This window comes from Heloderma suspectum, chromosome 1, assembly GCF_057233095.1.
Source record: "Heloderma suspectum isolate Gila_16-S chromosome 1, 16-S_ref, whole genome shotgun sequence".
NCBI lineage: Eukaryota > Metazoa > Chordata > Lepidosauria > Squamata > Helodermatidae > Heloderma > Heloderma suspectum.
Window position 1 is genome coordinate 384,786,743 of NC_139458.1, and position 23,746 is coordinate 384,810,488.

At 42.0% G+C, this 23,746-nt stretch overlaps 1 protein-coding gene across 1 annotated transcript in view; it reads left to right on the forward strand.

Moving 5' to 3' along the window:
- The window catches only part of DAAM2 (dishevelled associated activator of morphogenesis 2), a 260,005-nt gene that overhangs the window by 181,261 nt on the left and 54,998 nt on the right, over positions 1 to 23,746 (forward strand). The window contains exons 12-18 of the mRNA XM_084828535.1: positions 225 to 363; positions 506 to 564; positions 1,365 to 1,537; positions 2,564 to 2,887; positions 12,641 to 12,748; positions 15,273 to 15,308; positions 16,432 to 16,538. Of these exons, the coding sequence (XP_084684661.1) occupies positions 225 to 363; positions 506 to 564; positions 1,365 to 1,537; positions 2,564 to 2,887; positions 12,641 to 12,748; positions 15,273 to 15,308; positions 16,432 to 16,538 (946 nt within the window). The remainder of the gene's footprint in view (positions 1 to 224; positions 364 to 505; positions 565 to 1,364; positions 1,538 to 2,563; positions 2,888 to 12,640; positions 12,749 to 15,272; positions 15,309 to 16,431; positions 16,539 to 23,746) is intronic.

The following is a 23,746-nucleotide window of genomic DNA, read 5'->3' on the forward strand; positions in this document are numbered from 1 at the left end:
ATATTATTGAAGAGATATTATTAAATATGGATAGTGGTATATAAATCTATTAAATAAATAATCAGAAAGCAAGAAGAACTTAAGAAATAACCACAGTAGGAACTTTACTGTCAAATGAACACAATCTTAACATTCAAGGAAAACCAGTAGTTCTACTTAGTAAAATTGTGATCAAAGCCACATGGAGCACTTCCCAATTTCTTTACTGGCACTTGTCATTGCAGATAAACGCAATGGGGGAACCTTTCAACAATGGCAGCTGTTAGACAGGATACTGCAGCAAATTGTTCTTCAGGATGAGCGAGGGGATGATCCAGATATAGCTCCTTTGGAGAATTTCAATGTCAAGAACATCATCAAGATGTAAGAAGCATAATAACTGCCTATAGATTTCAGTTATGCGATATATTAAACATAAGGACCTCTTCGTATATAAACTTCTGTCTACAATTTATTTAATTACTTTGGAATAGTTCTCAAGTGATCTGGCTTTGTCTCCATTCAGGTTGGTAAATGAGAATGAAGTGAAACAGTGGAGAGATCAGGCAGAGAAATTCCGAAAAGGTATGCGGCTGGCCCATGCTCTGGAATAGTAGAGAGGGAACCTGATTTAACCATGTATCTTCAGACAGTGGAGAGAAGGACAATGCTTCAGGGATTAAGTGCTATGTGGGTTATTGTTCTCTCTTTATAGATGGTGACCTGTGGCTTTGGGATAGTGATTTGACCCAGTTGCCCACAGAGTCCCTGGGTGAGCTAGAATTTGAACTCAGGTCTGATTCCAAATTTTTGATAAAGCTTCCAGGTTTATCATCATCTTCTGATTCTGAGTCTAAATTGTTCTAACAATCAATACCTGAGGTGCACAGCGTGAGGACTGCATGTGGCCCCTGGACATAGGTTGTGTGCTCCTCCTGCTGCCACCGCTGAATTCCAGTCCCCTCCCTGTCAACACCGCTGCTTCCATGATGCTAATGTTGGCATGGAAACAGTGATACCGGCCGGAGTCGCTGGGAGCTGGAGGAAGGTAAAGCTTCCCCACAACCCCGGGTATTTCATGCATGATCTCTGGGAGCAAGGTTAAAGCCTCCTCCCCACCCCAGTGATGTGTGTGTGGGCGTACACACTTGTGTAGCACCTTACGGACACTGGATGTGGCCCTTTGGCTGAATAAGTAGTGCATCCCTGATCTATATTAACCCACCATTCCTAGTTTTAATGTAACCCTTCCTGCCATACAGTTTATAACATGGTGAGATTTGCAGTTATGCATTGTACCCATTGTCCCTTCTGGTGATAGTTCATGTCTCCATTGCCTGAAATCATCCATCAGATCCAAGTCTCCTGTCCACTCCTGTTTGCAGAACATGCTGAGCTGACGAGTAGGCTAGAGAAGAAGGAAAGGGAATGTGACATAAAGACCCAGGAGAAAGATGAAATGATGAAGACCTTGAACAAAATGAAGGACAAGCTGCAGAAAGAATCTCTAGAGCTACGCCAAACTCGGGACCTTGTAGTTCAACTCAATGAGTTCTCGGTAGGACTCGGAGCCTTTTCTTCTCCTTTTATAACCCATACAGAGATGCACTGAGGCTGTAATTCTGTACACCTATTTTTTTCCTAAAGGTGCAAGAAAGAAAAGTTTGTAGGAAGTCATAAGCTAGCCGAAACCATTCTTTGTCACTGTTTCCATTTTATTTCATGCATTGTGAGATTGTATGTGCATTATGCTGTACCGTAAGGTAAGTAACCACATCTGCCCATTGGCTAGATGATTATTTGCCTGGGCTTACCTCCAGCCTACTCTAGGGGCAAGTACAGACAGAGGGCAACTAAGCTAAAGCTAATTTACACAGAAAAGCCATATTAGAAATATAATATTTCCTGATCAGCCATCCCTCATCAAATGGCGTAGAGAAGGAAAGCAAAACTCTGTCTTAAAAGCCAGAATAACAGCTGTACCAGTCTTTTTGTAGAAAAGCAAACAGTCTCCATGAGACACAAAGACAAACATATTTATAATGACATTTATTTCTTTGAAATGCTTCTAGTCTGCCTTTTAGCGAAAGCTTCTAAGGCAACTTGCAAAACAATACAAATACTGTGGTGTGTGTGTTTAAAAGATGATAGTTAATATCAAAATTGAGTTAAAATAACATCAGGAAGTAAAATAGCAGCCCCAAGCAGAAGCTTTTGTGGATGAGGACCTCCTTCATCAGATGCATGAAGCAAATACTCATGGGATATTAAGCAGTTCACCAAAGCGTGCACACCCACACACCACTTTTCTGCCACAGTGGCAGCACTCCTCTAAACAGACTGGCAGCTATGTCTTCCCTACAGCACCTCCCTGAATGGTGTTATGCTGTAATGTAGCATCATTTGGGTGCACTGTTGGGGGAGGGGGTACAAGGTGACCTGAAATTTTGTGATTTTTCTCCAGCCCAATGCAAAAAATGCCCATCTACTTTCATGGCTTGTGAATGGGCCTACAAAAATGGGAGATCATTTTTGGCACAGCACTAGTCAGAACTCGTATAAGAATATTCTCTTCTTTTTTCAGCAAGGGGGCAGTGTTTCCTTTCCACCGCCGCCTCAGTTACCTCCTGGTGGCCCATTTGCTTTGTCTTCTCTACAATCGGATATCTTGCCACCTCCTCCACCGCCTCTACCATTCTCTAGCTGCCCCCCTCCACCAGCTCCACCTCCTCCTCCAGGAGGACCTCCTCCCCCTCCTGGGGCACCGCCATTCTTCAACATGGGTCTGCCCCCGCTTTCCACCACTACCACCTTCAGCAGCAGCAGCAGCACCACCAGCCTAAAGAAGAAATCAATCCCGCAACCATCTCATCCACTGAAGTCTTTCAACTGGGCCAAACTGAGTGAGGTAAGGAGCAGAAAAGCTATATTTCTGTATATTTTGCACTGTTGATAAGGATATTGGAAGTTATCCAATTAGGGTATCAAAGATTATTGCAATTAAAATGGTTACCCAACACGAATCTGCTGGCCGAATAACCCTTTTTAGGCACAAATATTGTGAGTGAACAGAGACAAGTCCCCAGTCAACCCCACAAAAGTCCTCACTCAGCCATGAAACTCAGTGGATGACGTTGGGCCAGTCATTGGGCAGTTTGCACGACACGAGGGTGGTTAATAATCCACAGTGGCTTGTTAACCACTCCCACATTTGCTGGTTGCATGCTGCCCAATTGACCTAGTTATGCTTGCCGGGTGCAACTTCTTGTGATGTCCAAACCCAATGAGAGTGGCTGTCTGGGGTGGCTAACAAACCACCCAGCAACTCTAGAACATGCTGTGGGTTCTGGGTGGTTTCATGCATCCCCTGGGACTGCTGGAACAGGTGTGCAACTATATGTATTTGGGCAAATACAGCTACGTGTGTGTGGGATAACATCTGTGGAAAGAAGCTTCTAGATGTTGCTGCTTCCACAAAGAAGAGCTTTTTGGCAGTGGTCAAAAGTAGATGGAAAAGTCTGAACCAGCCCTCAGGCTAGAATAGTTGCAGAGACAATTTCTAAGAGAGATACAACATTGACAGCAGCTTAGTCATTTCATAGTCATGTATGAATACAATCACCCCCTTTTTTCTAGTTTAAATTCTCATACTACACCCTTCTGGAGGAGTATCCAGATTGATTTGTGCACAGCACGTTTGTTCTTTCCCAGCTCTGCAACCTCTCCCACCCCTATATTTCTTACCACCCCTATTTCTCTTTTGGTCGTTTAAACCCCCCCGCCCCCGATAGAATAGTGTCTGTGTTGAATTTGGGTGGCTGCCTAGAAATCCACGCTCTTTTTTAGGCTTCAAGTCACTCAGGGCTCAACTCAGGCATTTGGAATGAGTGTCCCGGGACCTCCGGAATGCCACAAGAATTCTTGCTCTTGCTCTCCTTTTCTTTTAAAATAAGATGAAGTGAAATATTTGCTGCTCTGCCTGTGCTTGTCTGTCAGAGCCACGTGGGGCTATGGGAGAGAATGTAAGAGAGGGATTTATTTTCATTTTCAGAACATGGGACTTAGTGCTTCGAAGAAAAAATATGACAACTACACACACGTACATATGGAGAAAGGAAAGCAGAGAGACACAGGTGTTTCTGTTTAGTGTTCAATGACCACAGACTTATCCTTTCTTCTGGTTAAGAGTAGGAGCAGCTGTGCTAATAAAGGGGGGCTTGGGAGGTGAATAAAATGCTATTTTGGAGCATGGAGGAATAGTTTTAGGTTTTGAGAGGAAGGATGTGATAGAGTTTGCCATTATTAATATTTCTGGCTAGTGAATGCTTTGTATTCACTACCCAGAATGCTTTCCTGAGGTGGTTCTTTAGTTTAAAGTTAGCCAAGTCTGTTGTTTGGGGCATATTTTGTACAGTCTATGTTCCTTGGGCTTTTTGATATTGGAGGAGAGCATTTCCGTCATGCTGATGGCATACAGCCCTACCGCACATTTCCATCTATGAACCCTAGAAAGGCTGTAGAAGTCTTGAACAGGTGTCTGGAGGCAGTTCTGGGTTGGAAGAGGGCTAACAAATTGAGGTTTAATCCAGATAAGATGTAAGTGCTGCAGGTGGGGAAATCTGCTAGTCTGGGTAGAGGTTGCATCCGATGTTGGATGGAGTTGCGCTTTCCCTGAAGGATCAGGTGCGCAGTTTGCGGGATCTATTGATGGAAGGGTAGGTGGCATTGGTGGCCAGGAGAGCCTTTTATCAGCTTTGGCTGATTCACCTATCTGGAGAAAGCAGACCTTGCCACAGTTGTCCATGAATAAGAAATACCCAGACTGGACTAATGTAATGCACTCTACTTGGGGTGTCCTAGGTTGGAAGTTTCTGTTGGTACAGAATGCAGCTGCCTGGTTGCTTGTAGAGGACCAGGCAATTGGAGCACACAGCACCAATTTTGTACCAGCTGCACTGGTTGCCAGCATTCTTCCGGGCCTAATCTAAAATGCTATTGAGTACTTTTAAAAGACTAAACCAGGTTGTTTGAAGGACCACCTGCATCCATATGAGCCTACTGGGCCATTAAGATCAGTCGTGGAGACCTTTGTCTCTGCCCACTGACAAGGTCCGTCAGGCTAGTGGACACAAGAGGCAGGGCCTTTTCCGTGGTAGTTCCATCTCTGTGGAACTCACTGAAACTGGAAATTCTCTTGGCCCCCTCTTTGTGCATGTTTAAATGGGTTTTAAAGATCTGGCTGTTTATACCCACTTTTATTCATTAATTTAAAACTGGTTCAGGTTATTTAAATGATGAACTTTTGCTTTACTGTTTGTTTTAGATTGGTTTTTTTGTGGTTTTATATTGATTCTTTATGTTATCATGATATGATATGATATGATACGATATGATAGTATTATAATTATGTTGTGTGAACTGCCTTAAGAAGGCTACAAGGGACTCAAAGGTGGTATATAAATATTTAAAATAAATAAATCTGAACTGGTCCTGGCCATCAGGAACTCCATCACATGATACTGTTCTTCAAGTCACTTGGCTCATGCGTTCCTTAAAAGTGGTGGCTTTGAGTCTAGTTTTAAAATTCCAAGTCACTTCATTGGTCTCTAATGATATTCACTACTACTGTTTGTTAAGTTTTGACAGCCTATCACCACAGAGTAAAGCATGTTATGCCGGAGACCTGTGACTAGTAAATTGCAACTCTTTCTCTCTCTCTCTCTCTCTCTCTCTCTCTCTCTCTCACACACACACACACACACACACACACCCTGGTATTTCCCTATGTAGGGAAAAATACTTTTTATTTTGCCTGAGGAGCAGTTGGGAGGGAGCAATTTAGATTGAGAAAACAGTACAGAGGAAAGCAGGGCTGGGGGTAAACAACCCTACCTCAGCCCTGCCGCTATGAGCAAATTGGCAGCTGCCTGCAGCTGCAGTTCGGTAAAAAGCAAGAGAGAGAGAGAGAGAGAGAGAGAATGTAGGGAGATAGAATCATAGATCTCAGGTATATCATCTAGCTTGGCCCTCACAAATATTCATTTAAAGTCTGATCACATGAACTGATTCAGATGTTTAGTCCATCTAGCCCAGTATTGTCTTTTGCAGCTGGTAGTGTCACTGGAGATGCCAAGGAATCATTTGAACCCCTGAAGCCCAAACTTTTTTTCTTTATCTAACAGAATACCTCAACAGTCCAATTTCACTGTGGCAGGCATAAATCTGATTTAGCTCTGTAGAGCTTTACCAAGGTCAACTTTTAACAAAGAAAGTACATACAGCTGTATTGTTTCTTTTTTAAAATGTGGAAAGATTTTCCAGTTCTTGTTGTCAAAAGGGTTTAATAAAGATTTACATCCCTTTAGTCCTACTGGGGCTAGTAAAGAAAGGAAACCAGAAAGAGCTTGGGAGGAAGGATGTTCTTGTTTCTAGTGAGGAAACTGTGACAACTCACTGATTTCCCTTGAGACTCTTAGTTTTGTTACCTTCATTCAGTTAGACACATGCAGTGGCTCTTTAGAACCCTTAAGAAATAGAAGTAAAATCTTCTGTGTTCTGGAATAATTTTTTACTTGTCTTCTAGAAAGGAATGTAAGACGTACATTCACTCTGTAGACTCTAAAATGAGAGATAAAAGCCTCTAGGGCTGTTTCTACATGAGGCATTTATCATGTGCTTGTGATTGGCCCCTCACAGAATTTTGCAGGTCCTTTACACGATGTCATCAATCTCCAGAATGTCTTCAGTGGTTTTTCCCAGTTATTCCACTTTAAAAAAGACTGGAAATAAGCTGTAATATTAAAAACCCCTGCAATTTCTGCAGCATGTAGTGCCGGTGTACCATGATAATTCCTCCATTAGATGGCCTGTTCCATTGAAAAATATAGAAAGACCCAGCAAGGCTGCTGAGAAAGGGTGCTTTCAATTCCACAGCATGTTCGTCATCTAAAGGAGCCAATCCTAATCGTGCCAAAGAAACAGGAGCAAAATGCTCTGGTAGGACTGCAGGATTTTCCCTTGATGTAAGAACATAAGAAAAGCCATGCTGGATCAGACCACGGGTCCATCTAGTCCAGCATTTCGTTCACACAGTGGTCAACCAGCTGTCAACCAGGGACCCACAAGCAGGACACAAGTGCCACAGCACCTTCCCACCCATGTTCCCCAGCAACTGGTGTACATAGGCTCACTGCCTCTGGTACTGGAGGTAGCACATAGTCATCAGGACTAGTAGCCATTGAGAGCCTTCTCCTCCAGAAATTTGTCTAACTTCGTTTTAAAGCCATCCAAATTAATGGCCATCACTACAGCTTGTGGTAGCAAATTCCATAGTTTTAACTATGCGCTGTATGAAGAAGTACTTATTTTATGTATTTATTTATTGCATTTATAGCCCACCTTTTTTCCTTTTGCAATGAACCCAAGGCGGCTTACATTATCCTCCACCTCTCCCACAACAATAACCTTGTGAGGTAGGTTGGGCTGAGAGTATGTGACAGGTCCAAAGTCACCCAGTGAGCTTCCATGGCTGAATGGGGATGAGAACCCCGATCTCCCGACTCTCAGTCCAGCACTCTAGCCACTACACCACACTGGCTCTCCTTTTATCTGTCCAGAATCTCCCACTAATCAGCTTCATGGGATGACCCCAGGTTCTAGTATTATGAGAGAGGGAGAAAATTCCTATCCACATTCTCAACACCATGCATAGTTTTATAGAGCTCTGTCATATGTCTCCCCTTAGCCTCTTTTTTTCCAAGCTAAACAATCCCAGCTATTGTAACCTTCTCTCATAGAGAAGATGCTCCAGCCCCTTGATCATTGTAGTTGCCCTTTTCTGCACTTTTTCCAGCTCTGCAGTATCCTTTTTTCGGTGTGGTGACCAGAACTGTACACAGTATTCTAAGTGTGGTTGCACCATAGATTTGTATAAGGGGACTATGATCTTGGCAGTTTTACTTTCAATTCCTTTTCTAATTATGCCTAACATGGAGTCTGCCTTTTTTTTACAGCAGCTGCACACTGGGTTGACATTTTCATCGAGCTGTCCACCACAACACCAAGATCTCTTTCTTGGTTGGTCACACCGCTAGCTCAGATCCCATCAGGTTATACTTGAAATTGGGATTTTTTTGCCCCCAACGTGCATGACTTTACACTTGCTTACATTGAACCACGTTTGCCATTTGGATGCCCATTCTCCCAGTCTGGAGAGATCCTTTTGGAGCTCTTCACAGTCCCTTTTTGTTTTAACCACCCTAAATAATTTTATGTCATCAGCAAACTTGGCCATTTCACTGCTCACTCCTAACTTCAGATTATTTATGAACAGGTTGAAAAGCATTGGTCCTAGTACAGATCCCTATGGGACCCCACTATTTACTTTCCTCCCCTGGGAGAATTAACCATTTATTCCTGCCCCTAGAGACACCCTAGGTCAGATGTGAGGAATGTTTTTCTTGGAAGGGCTGTTGAACCATGGGAAAAGTCAGTAGGGGACCGCAGCCAATGGTGGGCAGAGTGAGAGCCAGTAGTAGGTGGAGTTTGCATGATTTGCATACTGCTCTCTTGTTTTCTGCCAGCCTATATGAAATTAGGCTACAGTCTCCAGGTTCCCCAACCAGGGTCAGCCCACCCATGAAGCAGGGTGAGGTGTCCACATCAGATGGCGGAGCCAGGAGAGTGGCAAATTGTGCCTCTCCTGACCTGCCACAGCCAGGAGGCCCACCACCACTGCTGCCCCGCCTCCTCCAACAGGTGCTGTAGACAGTCCTCTCAGCCAATCTCCTGCTGTGGCATTTGCTGCAATAAGAGAGCATGCAGCAGGGCTCTCTGGAGCAGCTGCCCACCCTCAGTTTCCTCTTTGAGAGCCACGTGGCTGGAAGAAGTGGCTGTGGAGCTCTTGCAAGACCCAGGCAAGCTCCCGTGAGTCCTGGGAGGCTCCTTTCTCTGACCTCATGGCTCCTCATGGAGCTGGTGCGGTGGTGGCAAAGGTAAGGGGGCATGATGCAGCTGCAGTGGAGGGAAGAAGAGCAGGAGAAGGGAAGAAGAGGTGGCAGGGGCATGTGTCCTCATGCTTCAGGCAGCCAGAACACTTGCTCCAGGGCTGTTCCAACCCCAGCTGTAGGTGAATAACATTTTGAGGACAACGCTCTTTGAAATGGGAAGCCACAATGCGAGACAGCAGGAAATAACGAAATAAAGTGATGTTTGTGGAAAGTTGTGGGACTTTGTGCACAGTGGATATCTCTGGTGAACTCGGAGCAGAGAGATGCAGAAATGGACCATTTATATGGCTGTATGGGTTACTGGGTTGCCTGTTTAAGGAAACAACAGTGCCCCATTGCCCAACAAGCACTCCCTTGAAAAGTGTGTGGTAGATTTGAAATGTGTGAGGTTATGTGGACTTCACTTGGGAAAACAGGCATCTTTTTGAAGACGAGGTCTAGGGTCTTGGCTGGGGAAGGGGCAGTACTTGCACTGTGAAGAGGTAAAGACTAAGCACCAAGTTTCATCCACTGTCTCTTCAGGCTGGAATGAAATGGAGTTAATAAACAGCATTCCTTGTCACGTTCTTTTGATCATAAAATGGGTCTATATCCCTCTTTTAAAAATTCATTCAGAACTTTGTGGATTTTTCCTTAAACTCTTTTTCACAACAAAATAGAATTGTTCTTGTATTTAGGCATTGAGTAGCATGTTTAGGTTTGGGTTTGTGATACAGGTTGGTAAAAAGAAGGCACAGAACAAACCATTGGAGGAAAACAATTCTGTTGATTTCCTTTCTCTGTACTCTTCCTGTCTCTGGTTTCTCTCTCAGTGGACTGTACTTCATTTCATGTATGTAAGTGCAAAATGACACAATTGCTGTGGGATTGTACAATGCATTGAGGAACCAAATCCTCTCTGAAGAGCCAGTTCCTTATAAAGACGTACTCTGGTTAATTGTGTGTGCTCCAAAATTCTTTTTCCTTTATGTCTTCGGCAATCTCTGGGGAGTCCTGGGAAATATTGTTCACAGGTCTGATTTCTCATAATGGACTAAAATGTTTGCATGGCAGAGAAACCAGATAACTAACTCCAGAAGATTAACTTGGAGCAAAAAATTCTCATTAAGAAAAAAATGGAATGATACACAGATGAAATAACTCAAAAAATAAAAATAAAAGAATGAGACTGTTTTATTTTTATATTGTTCATTAGGGACCATAAATATGTTTATGGAGCTAAGGGAATAATTTATCTTAGCAAGTACACTAGGTGAATCTTTGTTTCTTTCTGAATGCTCAGTCTTTCTGGCTGATGACAAGCAGCTATGAGCTTGCTAATCCATAGCTGAGCAGTAAGAGTGCAGCTGAGGAAATTGTCTGGCAGAGCCATGCGATTTTTCCATGGGTAAGAAGGGTCAGCACAGGAATGGGAGGCTGCCCCCCATCAGAGGCAAGTCACGCATGTGTGTGTGTGCATTTGTGCGCATATGTATGTTGCTGGTTGTTCCACACACATTTTACAGTGTGTGTAAGGGCTGTAAGCCACCCAGTACTTATCCTAAACTGCTTGGGTAATGTACATAAGCTCTCCCTCCCTTCTTTTCCTTCCACAGGGCTAGGAGGAGGACTTTGGCAGCTTTCACTTTCAGTATCCCTTAAATGCAGCTTAGTGTTGCATTCAAACTGGAGTTGTGTTTAACACTAACTGTGGCCAGTTTCAAAACAAGCAAACTTCAAGCCATGGTTTCTGAAGCTGGCTTGTTTAGTGTAAACCACAGTCTCCACAGTGTGTGTGGGTGCGGGGGAGCTCATGAGCCCAAGGCTTGTTGCTGTTCATGCATGTTGTGCTAAATCATGATTAAGTGTGATATACAAACTGGGCAACTGATTGTGACAAAGTTTGTACATTGGTTCTCAATTTATACGTGATGTAAAGATGGACAAGTTAGCTTAAATAAAAACTAAAATCCTGCAACTGACACTTTGGATTATTTATTCAAATTCTTTGGGACTTGTCAAGAAGGCCTGGCTCATGAGTTGTTTAAATTATTCCTATTTCTCCTGAAAAATAATTCCTCGCACATACAAATTTGCATAAGAAACAGAAGGGTAGGCTTCTCCCTGGCATGCCAAATTTCTATGTGGAGGATGGTGTCATTGTTAAAATGGAGGGAGCTTTCACTCATATCATCTCCAGGGTACAGTACAAAGTGGTACCATTCAGGAATTGTTTTACCCCATGATCTGCTTATTGGGTGAAGTAGGTATAAATCTCTTTCAAATGTGTACAGGATTGGAAGGCTAGTTGGGTTAAGACAAACATTTAGTTTCTTAAGATAGGGAAAAATAGAGCAAAAATGAACTTTGTCTATGGAAACAGTGGCCTTTCAGGAGAATGGAGAACAAGGAAGGGAGACCATAAGCATTGCTCTCATGGAAAAATGAGTTATCCAAAGTTCCACCGTTAAAGATGCTGACTTCATGATGAAAATGCTTAGGAGTCTCCCAGAACCTTGGGGCACCTCTAGAGAGCTCCATTAATGGGGCTTGGCATTTCAATGTATTGGTAAGCCTAGGCAGGATACCTCAGTCAATTATGGTCCCCACAAGTCCACACTTTTGATAGGGACCACAATAAGTTCTGCTGTATGAGCAATGGGCTTCCCATGCTCATCACAAAGATGTCCTAAGTGAAAAGGCGTTCCCAAGGATACTTTACATATTCTGGTTTATATCGTACAGGAAGCTATTGACCTGATGTGCTTGAGAAGCTCTGGGTGAATTTACTGAAATAGGGGCAAAGCAGATGCACAGCTTTCTATGCCAAGAAGCCACTTCAAGAAAGTCCAAAGACGCTGCTTTTTAAAAAACACACAAACCCTTTCTGTCATGGATTTCTTCAAAATGCTCTTCCTTCCTTCCTTCCTTCCTTCCTTCCTTCCTTCCTTCCTTCCTTCCTTTAATCCTTCTTCCCACCCTTTAGCTCTGCTTTTTGCTCCAGCCATTGAGTTCTTCCTGACTGTTTTAGCTTCCCATCATAACATATTTCTTGTGCTTTTAATGACTGTGAGTGGGGAATGGAGGCTGTTCCTAATTTGTTCAGTAATGAAGTGTTAATGCACTTGGCTGCTTGAGTGCACTTCAGGAAGGTCATCCCAGGAGCTTTTGAGAGATCTCTTTGCAGCCACTTGGTAATCCTTTCTTCTGGACCACAAGACGCCACATGCTGTGAAAATCTTCATCATTGTCGCCAATGTGATTTCCTCTATTTTTTCTTAAATATTACTATGTTCCGTTTAATGTTTCAAAGTGTCTGCTTCTTGTCCATTAAATGAACAACATGGACAAGTGTGTGTGTGTGTGTGTGTGTGTGTATAGTGCCTTTGTTCATTGACGTTTGAGGTGCTTTAAATAAAATGAATGGATTGCAATGAAATAAGTAAAACGTACTTAAAAGCACATGTTGGAGTATGAAAAGGGGAAGAGAAGGAAACAGTGCTCTAGGAGTGTCCTCTAAATACATTTGGAGAATAAATAGAACTCCAGGTGTGTTTTAAAGCTGAAGGTGGAACATAGGCAAATAGTGTCAGCATGCAATTTCAACGTGGTGACTTTCACACAACAGCAGAAGTGTAACACTGACTATGTTTGTGTATCTCTTTGGACTTTAGGAGAAAATTCATGGAACAATTTGGCATGAAATTGATGATTTAAGGGCTTTCAAGATGTTGGATTTGGAGGATTTTGAAAAAATGTTCTCAGCTTATCAAAGACACCAGGTAAGGAATTTGCCTTTTATCCTTGTCTCCACAAATTCCAGGTTTCCTGTGCTTTTCTTCAGAAATAGTTGCAATGGCTGTTGCAACAATGGAGAGGAACAAGCAGAGGTAACTGCCCCCCTCCTATATTTGGTGTCTTCAAGGGAAACAAGGCTGGCTCCAGTTTTGAGCAGCCCTGGGTGAAGTGCCTTCTGGATGGACCCCCTCCTCTGCTGGTGAGCCCTGAGCTTAAGTGGTGATGGGAGAAGCCAACAGTGCTCTAAGCAGTACTGGGCATCTGTGTCTAGCCACAGTTTTAATTGCCAAGAATGCCATTGACTTAGTCTGGGGTGCTGTAAGAAATCAAAATGGTGGTTAGACCAGTCCTCCCATGCTGCTTGGGGTGGGGTGGGGATGTTAGGGTAGGCATCAGTAGGAGATCATGATAGGGCCTTGGCAGCTGCCTGACAATACCCGATGCTGACATCACATGAGAAAGTAAAGAAAGGAGCAGAATGAAGGAACTGCATTGTCATTACCTTGATTTAAAGTCTGGCCTACCATTGTGTCTGCCTTTACTACAAAAATGTAGATTTGGTAACCTGTAGCTAATATTCCAGTCTGGTCTGTGGTTCTAGTTGTTATAAAACTCTTGACCTTTGTATTTAGTGTTGCTAATTTTATTTTCTCTCTTTTTCCTGCCCTTGCAAACCAACTCCTCCTGAATAAAACAATATGAGCAATGAAAGAGTTTTGAGTAGTGAGATTAGATTAGCTCAGCTTTCTGTTTGTTTCATTTCACTTTCTTTTTCTTTTAGTTCCAGCAAATGAGCTACAGATTATAACACTAGCAACATATTTTAACAGCAGCTATTTATTAGTATTTTCTCTCTACATTTTCTTGGAAAGCAAATCACTTGCATTCTGTCTGCCTCTGATGAATGAGATTCGGCTGGAAGGGAGCTGTGGGGGTTTACCCTCTTTCTCCTCCTCTTCAGATTCTTTCCTGGCTATTGGAATGTACTCTGAAAACATGGGCTCTTCCAGTTGTCTTGAAGCAGCCTGCTGCTGTTCAGATGACAGCTCAAAGCTGCTTCAGAACTTAAACGTCTCTTACCTGATAATGTGAAACTCTAAAACAAAATGAAGGTTCCCTGTTACATCCTCTGTTTTTTCCTTTTAGTACTATATTGCAAACAGGTTACAAGAAGAGCTTCTTCTAATTTTAAATCCTCTGACATCTTGTCTTATCTGAACTATTGCTGCATGTAGCCAACAAAAGCTTTTAGCACATGAATCTATAAACTGACCTGACTGCAACACCTTTTACTTCCACTGGAATTTGGCCGCTTTATTTGTGGGATCCTAGCAAGGCTCAAAATACACTTTTCAGAACACAAAGAGCACATCTAGATTTGGCTGGTCAGTTCTGAATTAACATGTGAAGTTCAATTCCCATTCTGTATGAGGACTTCCTGGTTTTCAAGTCCCCACAGTCGCTACCTCTCAACGTTTCTTACCAAACAGGAAACTATGATTCCCAAGTTTGGACCAGGCCAGGATCTTAAACCAACTTCAAACTGTGCTTTAAGATCCTGGTTCTGAACTTAGTAACCATAGTTTCCTGGTCTGGATGTAACAGGAAACTATAGTTAATTGAAAACTTCATGGCTTATGGCAGCATGCCAGGAAAGGGTGGTACAAAGACCAAAAAAAAAAGGCTTGAGTGTATCTCTGCTTATTAAACTGAGATACGGTTGTCCGAACCGGGCCATGGAATTCTTGCCAACTATTACCTGTCCTGAACTGGTGACTTTTAAACTTCAGTGAAATACACTCAAATCCAAATGTCAAACCAAATCCCAGTAGTTTGTTTTTGGACCGGGAGGATGGGTGAGAGGACGAGAGCATGAATGAGACTTTTCTTTCTCCTGCTGCAATTAATATGGTGTTAATATGTTTTGCCCCTCAGTTTCTTTTATTTTAAACTGCTGCTTCTTTCTTTGAAAAGACAAAGGGTCTCTTCTCCCCTCCATAGCAATGCTTCTTCTGTTGGTCATACAAGGGTGAGGCAGTGTTATCCAATGACTTAAGCAGGAATAGAATGTACTGCAAACTCCCTCACTGATTTGTGTTAGGATGTTCAAAAACTATCTTTTTATTTTTAAGATTGGTTATATAATTGTACAGAAAGGTGTTGTGAGTCTTAAACCTCAGTCCTTCAACTCAGTAGGACTCACTTCTGAGTAAGCATGTGAAAGATTGCACTGTTAATTATTGTTTGTGGAATCCTTGCATAAAAAGTGCAAATTCAATACTATAATGCTGTTGACAGTATTCATTGCTTATGAGCATGGAGAGGAGAACAGACCTTGATGTGTTTCCTCTTTGGTTCTTTTTAATAAAGGGTCATGTTAACTGGCATAGCATTTTAATTGCTTAGAAAGCCAAATACTGTTGCTTTGGTAAACCCTGTACCTTTTATTGCTGTGGCTAACTGTTGGCATGTTTCCTTCTCTGTTACCTTCGACTGCTGCCTGAGTAGGACCTGCTAACTAACCCTCCTTCCTCCTGTAAGCAGGTGAGTACTACTGACTCTCCCCTGTCTGACTTGCAGGGTTCTTTTCCAATGTTTACATTAAGAGACCCAGCAGCAACAACATGACCCAAACTGTTTTACTGCATGAGTAACCCTTAATTTTTATCTGACCTTTGTGAGCTGTCTGTGGTGAGGAGGAGATAACAAGAATTCTCCTGCTTGAATTTCAAGGGTGGTGGGGCTTTGAAAACCACTGTCCTTTCATGTACCTTAATCCATGGGGAGCAGAGAGAGAAGCCAAAGATGCTGCTGTGTCTTTTCCTCATGGGACAGAAGAGGAAAGGATCCTGAGTTTACTCCCACTGATGGACACTTCTGCTCGTGGACACTTCTGCCAGCAGAATGGAGGTGATTTTCACCAATTCCCCCTGAAGCCTTTGAGGGGTGGGGGACTTTGGAATAGTGGAAGGGGGGCTGAAGCGGGGGGGAAGGAATCATCAAAAATTGCCTCCCTTGCTTCTGCCAGCAGGATTCTCTAATGGATCTCTGTCCCATCTATGAACAGAAGAGCTCCTTCCCTTCATAGATGCCTAGTTAGGATCTAAGCCGTTGACTTCACAGATGGTACCTCTTCATGGAGTGGTTTGTTTTTTGTATACGATGTGTTTCTTGGGTTATAAGAACATGAACTGCACCATAATGTGTGAGATTAAAAAATATATAATTTTCTTTGTTAGGTTTTATGTTGTGCTATAAATTTAATTATGTTATAAACTTTAATTCAGCTGGCATGGGCAATCCTGTTTACGGTGCTGGAAATAAGATGAGGTCTAGACCTCATATACACATACATAGAAATACACACACACACACATACTATCCTCTGCCTGTGTGTCCAATTGTAGCAATGTGTGCAAGGAAATATGACATTGGTTTAACTGGTGAACCAGAGGAAAGACATTTCTCATACACTTCTTTAATCTTCCTTTAAGTTCTGTAGCATTGCAACCCCTCAATCTTGGATGGATTTCCTCACAAATTCAACACTTTGGACCCAGAGTGTGTGGAGTATCTAGTAATCCTTCCCTGTATTACATTGACAGAAAAAAAGAGGAGGAAAAATATATAGCATTGATTTTCATGTTTTTTTTAAAACTATTTGTAGAAGGAAATGGGATCAACTGAAGATTTGTACCTGTCCAGTCGAAAGGTCAAAGAGCTTTCTGTGATTGATGGCCGGAGAGCTCAAAATTGCGTCATCCTCCTTTCCAAGTAAGTGTGTTTTAACCTGAACTTGCTTGGAATTTGGTTATACAGGAAGGTTGAAAGGAAAATTCCCATCTAGCTGCTGCCAACCTGCAGATTTTCATACAGGAATTTCTCTGAAATGTTTGTTGTTGAGAATTGAAGGATGCTCATGTTTATCTCTAGTTTTATTCTTAATTCATTCTTTTGACTGCAGAGTGGTAGATTGTGGGACTGAGCCTAATTTGAGTTCTAAAACTCTAGGTGTAAATTACATAACTTGGATTTTGATGTTGGGAGTTCTGATTTTGGATTCTGAGATTCAACAGGGAATCCAGTGATTCAGGTTTCAAATTCCAGGAGCAAATTTTAATCACAGAGTTAGGCATTAACAACAAAATGCACATTTGGGGTGCTGACATTAAATTAAAATTTTTTAGATCTCTAGATTGAAAATTGGAGAGACTAGTCAAACATCGGGTAAAGTTTTGCTGAACTTTGGTTTCAGTTCTATAGGAGACAGGAGAGATTTCAGATCCTGGTTTTTAATTTGTTTTTATCATTTCCTTGATTTTTTCATTGTAAACTGGCTTGGGAATATATTTGGAGGGTGGGATATACATTCCTGTTATAAATTAAGGGTGCAATACTGTTGTACCCTCAGTGACTGTAACCCCCCAAACTTAGAGGCTTATGATCATCCAAAGCTAGGGATGTCAGAGGAATCAATTTGTGCAGGTGGAGCTTGATGAGCTTTTGGCAGCTCAGCCCTTCCGGACTTCTTCCATTTTGGCCACAATTTTCACACATCTCTGTTTGTGCAAACTGTAGCCCCAGCCCCCAAAAAGCTGCAAAAAGTCTATGGAGTTTGGGGAAAACCAGTGGCTCAACTTGCGAATGCAAGCCGTGGAAATCCATTGAGCCCCCAAAGGGCTGGATTTCCAAACAACAGACATCCCTATCAAATACTGGGCAGGTGGAGCAGCAGAAGCAACCTTTGCCTCCCCATTCTCCCGTGCTACATCTGTCAATAGATGGACTTTTTTGCCTGTCTAGCTAGAGCACTTCAAGGTGGTGGGAGGGGGAGGAGGCTGGAGAGGGCTCAGAATAGCTCATATCCTGGCCTCTCCAGTCTCCTCCCCTCTCTGCCCACTGAAACATCCCATTCTCTGAGGTCGAGTTCCTAACCTCAGAGAGCAGCCAGTGTAGTTCTTTCTGTGCCAGCTGCAAGGGGGAGGGGGTGGAGCTCCAATTCCCCTCTCTGAGGTTGAAGCACTGTCTCTTGACCTTGGATGAGGGAATCCAAAATATCCTACAGACCCGCAGATGCTATCTGGCCGTAGGAATCCTCCCTCTATATATAAGCAATTAAGATCTTTAGAAACGCTAAGGTCCAGGAGTTATTTTTATTTCTATTGCTTATATTTTATATGAATATATAGAGATGTAAAATTTCTGGAAATTTTGAAGCCATGGAAAGAACTGGGTTTTGTTCCAGGTTTTTTTCCAGGGAAAAAATGGAAATTTGGGAAAAATAAAAAATAAATAATACTTACCTTTTAGCACCCTTTACAGATCTAAAGGCACAATCGTATGGGGATAGGCAGCCGCCTCCGAACTCAGAGGCAACCGACTATCCAATGCAGGGCAGGAGAAACACAGAGGGGATCGTCCCCTCTGCTCTTCTTCTGCCCTGCATTTGTGGTCAGACAGCCGATTTCGGCTGTGTAGCCATGGGGAGACGGAGCGGGGAAGGAGGCTGCCCGGATGACACATAGGATGTGTCGTACTGGCATTTCTGCCTTCCCTGCCCTGGAATGCCCCCCAGAATGCCCCGTTTTGGCTGCTCTGGGCTCTTCCTCAGAGCGCAGGGCTGTTTTGCACTGCCTGCGAGGCAATGCGGAAGGGGAAGAAGGACGGTTCTCTGGGAACTGACTCCGAGGTCAGTACCCAGAAAATCAGATATCCTATGACCGTCTGGTCACTGACAAGCGGCCATAGGATTGCTCTCTTAGTTGCTTTAGGACAGCCTTCCCTAACCTGGTACCCTCCAGATATTTTGGACTTCAGCTCCTGTCAGCCTCAGGCAGGATAGCCGATGGTCAAGAATGCTGGTCATTGTAGTCCAAAACATCTGAAGGGCACCAGGTTGGTAAAGCAGCCTTTATGTTCCTAAACTTATACTATGGATAACTTGGTTTGCTTATAAAATTATCATTATATTTGAAAACTTTAAAAAGTGAACTCGGTTAGTAAATGTGTAATTATTGTCTGAATAAACTAGACTTTAAAAATTTAATGTACCAAACATGATAATTTTATGAGCAAACCAAGTTATACATAATGTATTCTAGGTTCCTAGTTTATTTCTGACCAGAGAGAACTTCAGCAAGTAGGCCCTGAAACATCTGAATCATCCTAGAAGCCAGAAGAAGCAGGAAGAACTGGAGGCAGAGAAAGATAAGTCTAGAAACACAGGACTCAGTAGAACAAAACCCAAACTGTCAAAAATGTGCATTTTCTTCCATATTATGATATGGTGACTCTGTTCACATGTTGGGAAACAGAGCATGACTTCCCAAAATGCCTATCAGGAAAAGGTACATTGGATCAACAATTGAAATAAGAAATGGAAGAAATAGCTATGCTGAGAATCTTGCGGAGAGAATTAAAAAACGTTTTCCCCACAGCTTTGTATTTCCAGACATTTTACATCTCTAGTCTGTCTATAAACGTCTTCTTATTACATAGTTTTTAGAAATCATTTGGGGTAAGTAAAGGCTTGGTAACAATATATAAACACCTTGTTTTAAATTCTAAAATAAAATATTTCATAACTGAAAGCTATTCAATTTTTCGGAAAAAAACAAAAATGGTCCCTGGGGAAAAAATGGAAAACAGTTTTTTCCTTTTTTTCTGGTTATTTTCTGGCCCTTCATATCTCTATGCATATATGATCTAAGATGCTATGAGTTGCTTGCAAAAACTGCTTTTAAAGGAAATACTTCCTAGGGTATCACGGTCATCCCCCCCCCCCGCCCCAACTGTTTTTGTGAATTATGTGCACTTGTTGCTTATTTATCAACAGGTGTTTCAACCATCAATATAATTTCTCTAACCCTTGCTCATTATTTTTACAGAAATGGACAAAAATAATCATATGCAAATACTTTATTTGCACATGAACTGTGCAGTGTGCAAACAGATGGTGCACTGCCATTTTTGGCATGAGTTTGGAGTAGCTGCCCCCTTGCTGCTTAATAGTAGCAGTGAGGCCAAGGAATGAATTGCTTGTAGAGACAGAACTGCCTGTTCTATTTTTAGAAGGGTTGAGACTAATTCGTAGAAATGTAGTAAGTGCAAAAAGGAAACAAAGCAAAATCCCCAGTACAAGAAATAACATATTTATTAAACTGTAAAAATCCAACGTGGATACTTTCAAGCAGCATGCTTCTTCAGGGATACCTGTGTAAATAAAGCAAACATCCGAATCTAAGAGAAACGGCATTATATATTTTCCGTTAAGCACTAGTTCAGTCATTATGTTCTGTATGAGATAGACCAAAGAAGTCACTTTAATAACAACATTAGTTTAAAAATATTTGTTAATATTTTTATATGAATTGCTTCATACGGACAATGTTCCTGCTGTACTAAAACACACAATACATTCATGCTTGTACCTCTTTAAATGCTGCATCAGTTTTAATATCCTGCACTTAGGGTGGCGAACAATTCCTTTACAATGTCTGGAAAGAACAGTATTTATCTTTAAATATTTAGCAATTGTCTATTTAATTACGAATAACTCAAAGTTACAACCCATTATCTTTGTAACCAATAACCCAGTCAATAACCGGGTTTCATGTAACACTGCTTATTTCCTGTCCTGAGAGATGATGTGTTTAAGAACTCTTAAAATAGTAACTCACTTTGCTTTTAGGATGGAATAATTGGTTGACTTCTCAGATAGCTTTTCACAAAAATTAGGATGGATGCTTCAGTAGTCTGTTAAGAAAACCTCTCTCTAAACAAAAGATTGTATTTAAATATTCTATTTAATATTGTATTTAAATACAAAAGGTCGTATTTAAACTTTCTCACAGCTATTTAATATAATGGAATGAGCCACCTTTTTACTTAACCATGCTACACTTAGTAAGAACTTAGTGAGAACTAAAATTGTTAAGACACAATATTTACAATATTTAATTAGGACTTGGATATTTCCTTGAGTAAAAGGTGTGCTAACAACTGGCCAAGGACCACAAGCTTAAGATGTCAATCTCAGTTGTAAGGGAATTCTATTTTATTCTATATTTTTATTCTATATTCTATAGCCAGAAGTTGTTGTTTCATCTGAACTGGGTAGGGAGTGGGAGATGCTTGTTAGTTTAAACTGTGGTTTGTTGAAACAAGGCAGGATCAAACCATGTTTTTAAAAGTATTTATTTTAACTAATTTTCTTGTACAGATTCACAGCACAGTTAACATCAGTTACAAAACAGAACCATCCAACCAAAGGAATTCATTAGACGTGCTTCAATGAGATTTAAGACAGTCCATCTGATTATTAAGGGTCAGTTCCGTTGATTTAATTAGTCTTCCAGTGTAGAGCCATGTCCAAAGTTTAAACTAACCAGAGTTTCTCAGTTCAGACGTAATGGGGAAATGTAGTTAGTTAAGAAGAGGAAGTGGATGCTTCTGTTCTCCTCATGGTAGCACTGGAGGGGGAGTGGGGAGCACATGAGCCCAAGGTGTGAGGAGGTAGTGTTACCTCCCAGTTGGGCCCATGTGTAGGTATTCCCAATTGCTATGATGCCTAATTTTAGAGGCTGAGGAAAATAGGGTGTGTGAGAGAGATTTATCCAGGGCCATCTTGTTGGTCTATGGCTAAATTAGAATAATATAGATCAGTGATAGGCAACCTGGTGCCTATTCACATGGTTTGCACTACAGCTCCCATCAGGCCCAGCCAGCAAGGCCAATTGTCAGGGTGTATGGACATTGAGGTCCAAAGGAGCTGAAAGGCCCCAGGATGTCTAGCCTTGACATAAAATAACTGCAGCATTGGAAAAATTACTTGAGTTATATATACTTAGGGTTGAATGCTAAGCTTCTGGTCGTCTTTGTAGTAGTCACACAGTAAAGTCGATCTCTTAGTCAATAGTTTTTATTTATGTGAGCCGATCAGCCATGCTTCAGCTTGTAGACATAATCTGCATACAGTAACACAGATCTAAATTCTTTAGTCAGCTTTGCCTAATACTAATTAGACTACAAGAGGCTACTTTTGATGAATACTATATGATAGGAAGTTGCAACTAAAACTGACACCAGCACACAGTATGAAACCTGAGTAGCTTTTCCATCCTCATGCTCAGGGAGCATCTTCCCCTAGGGACCTCTTTTGAGCGGTCAATCTCTTAGAATGTCTCACATCCCAAAGTTGCTCCTCCCTCTTCACCTAACATCTGATTCTTGGGTCCATTACTCCCAATTCCTTCCCCACAGTATGATCCTGTATTCCCACGGATGAGAGTTTTTGCCTGGCTTTGATCCAGCTGATTAGCTGGCATCTGGAAGGACTCCTCGCTTCCACTGTCTCTCTGGTCTATCTCCTGCAACCTTGTTAGCTCCACAAACCCTTCGCCCTCTTCCTCATCTGACTCTGAATCTGTTCCCATGCCTTTTTGGAGTGCTTCTGCAGAAATGTTGGCCCTTACACTTGGGCTTAGTTATTGTAGGATTTAGGCTTAGTTATGAAGAGCTGTAGCTCAGTGGTAGAGCACATGCTTTGCATGCAGAAGGGCCCAGGTTCAATCCTTGGCAGCTTCAGGTAGGGCTAGGAAAGAATTCAACCTGAAACCCTGGAGAGCTGCTCCCATTAGTGTTGACAATACTGGGCTAGATGAACCAATGGTCTGCCTTAGCATAAGGCAGCTTCCTGGGTTCCTATGTTCCTAGGATATGGAGACTAGGGATGTGTGCCAATGACCTCACAGAAAAGGTGGATTTTGAAGAGGGATTTGAAGGAAGTAAAAGGTGGCATCTTACCAGTGTTTCCTGGGATACGGTTGCCTTAACAGTGCAACTGTCTTGACGTAGAAATCTCTTTTCTGAAGGCATCTGTTCCATATAGTTATTTAACGCCCCCGCCACACACACACACGCACACGCACACACACACACACACACACACACACAACCAACAGAAGGCTGCTATACCCATTGTGTGCAAGTTATTACTCAAAATCCAAATCCAAATCCAAATCAAATCAAAGAATGTATTGAACTGGGACATAATTGGAAGATACCTTGGTAAAACCTTCGACAGAATTGATACATTAGCCAGGCTCTTGATTCATCTGAGTTGTCATTTAATCTTGGCTGAGAGCTCATTTTTGGTGATGGGCATCTGTTGCACCACTCCCTTAACCCCAGTGGCTTGATCCATAGGTAAAGGCAGCTTAAATATGTTTAAGATGGGATGCAGACAAAAATGTAAGGGGATTTGATTGCTCATCTCTTGGCTGTTCATGCTTCTTTCTTGTCTCCTTCACTTGGCCAGTGAGATCTCAGAACCAGAGCCAGGAGAAGGATGACATTTACACCTGCCATTTTCCAAAGCCCCTTTTGAAACACACTTTGCATGATGAACACACTATTGAACATTATAAAAATGCAAATGTGTAAATTGAGAAATCCTGAGCATCACACCCTGCTTTCTGTTTGCCCCCTCTCTCTTTCAACAGCTGTTTCCAATTGTCTATAACTTTGCATATATTCTTGTAGTTTATTACCCCTCTGTTTACACTATGCTGTCATGCCCTTTAAAGTAAAATGGCTGTACAGAGGGTTTTTTCCCCACTACTTGAAATGTTTTTGTTTTACTAACACTGTCTTAGCAAGGGTCAGGCGGGGCTCATATTTCATAGGGTTGAAGAAGCCAAAAGTTAGCTGGAGCAGGAAAGAACCATCTCTCTTTCTCTCTGCCTTTCCTTTAACAAGACTGTGGGAGAAGGGATTAACCAGAGCAGATGAAAAATTGGAGTACTTGCTGGCCTGTGTTGATGCTGAGATGAATTTGTAGGTTTCCTTCAGAGCTACTTTTCTCTTTCTCCACACTCCGCTTTTTCCAGTAGTTGAAAAGTAATGCATTATTAAATGTCATGTATTTTGCTGTCAAGTGTGTGTTTCTGCTCTCAAGCATATAGTGAAATTATTTTTCGAGG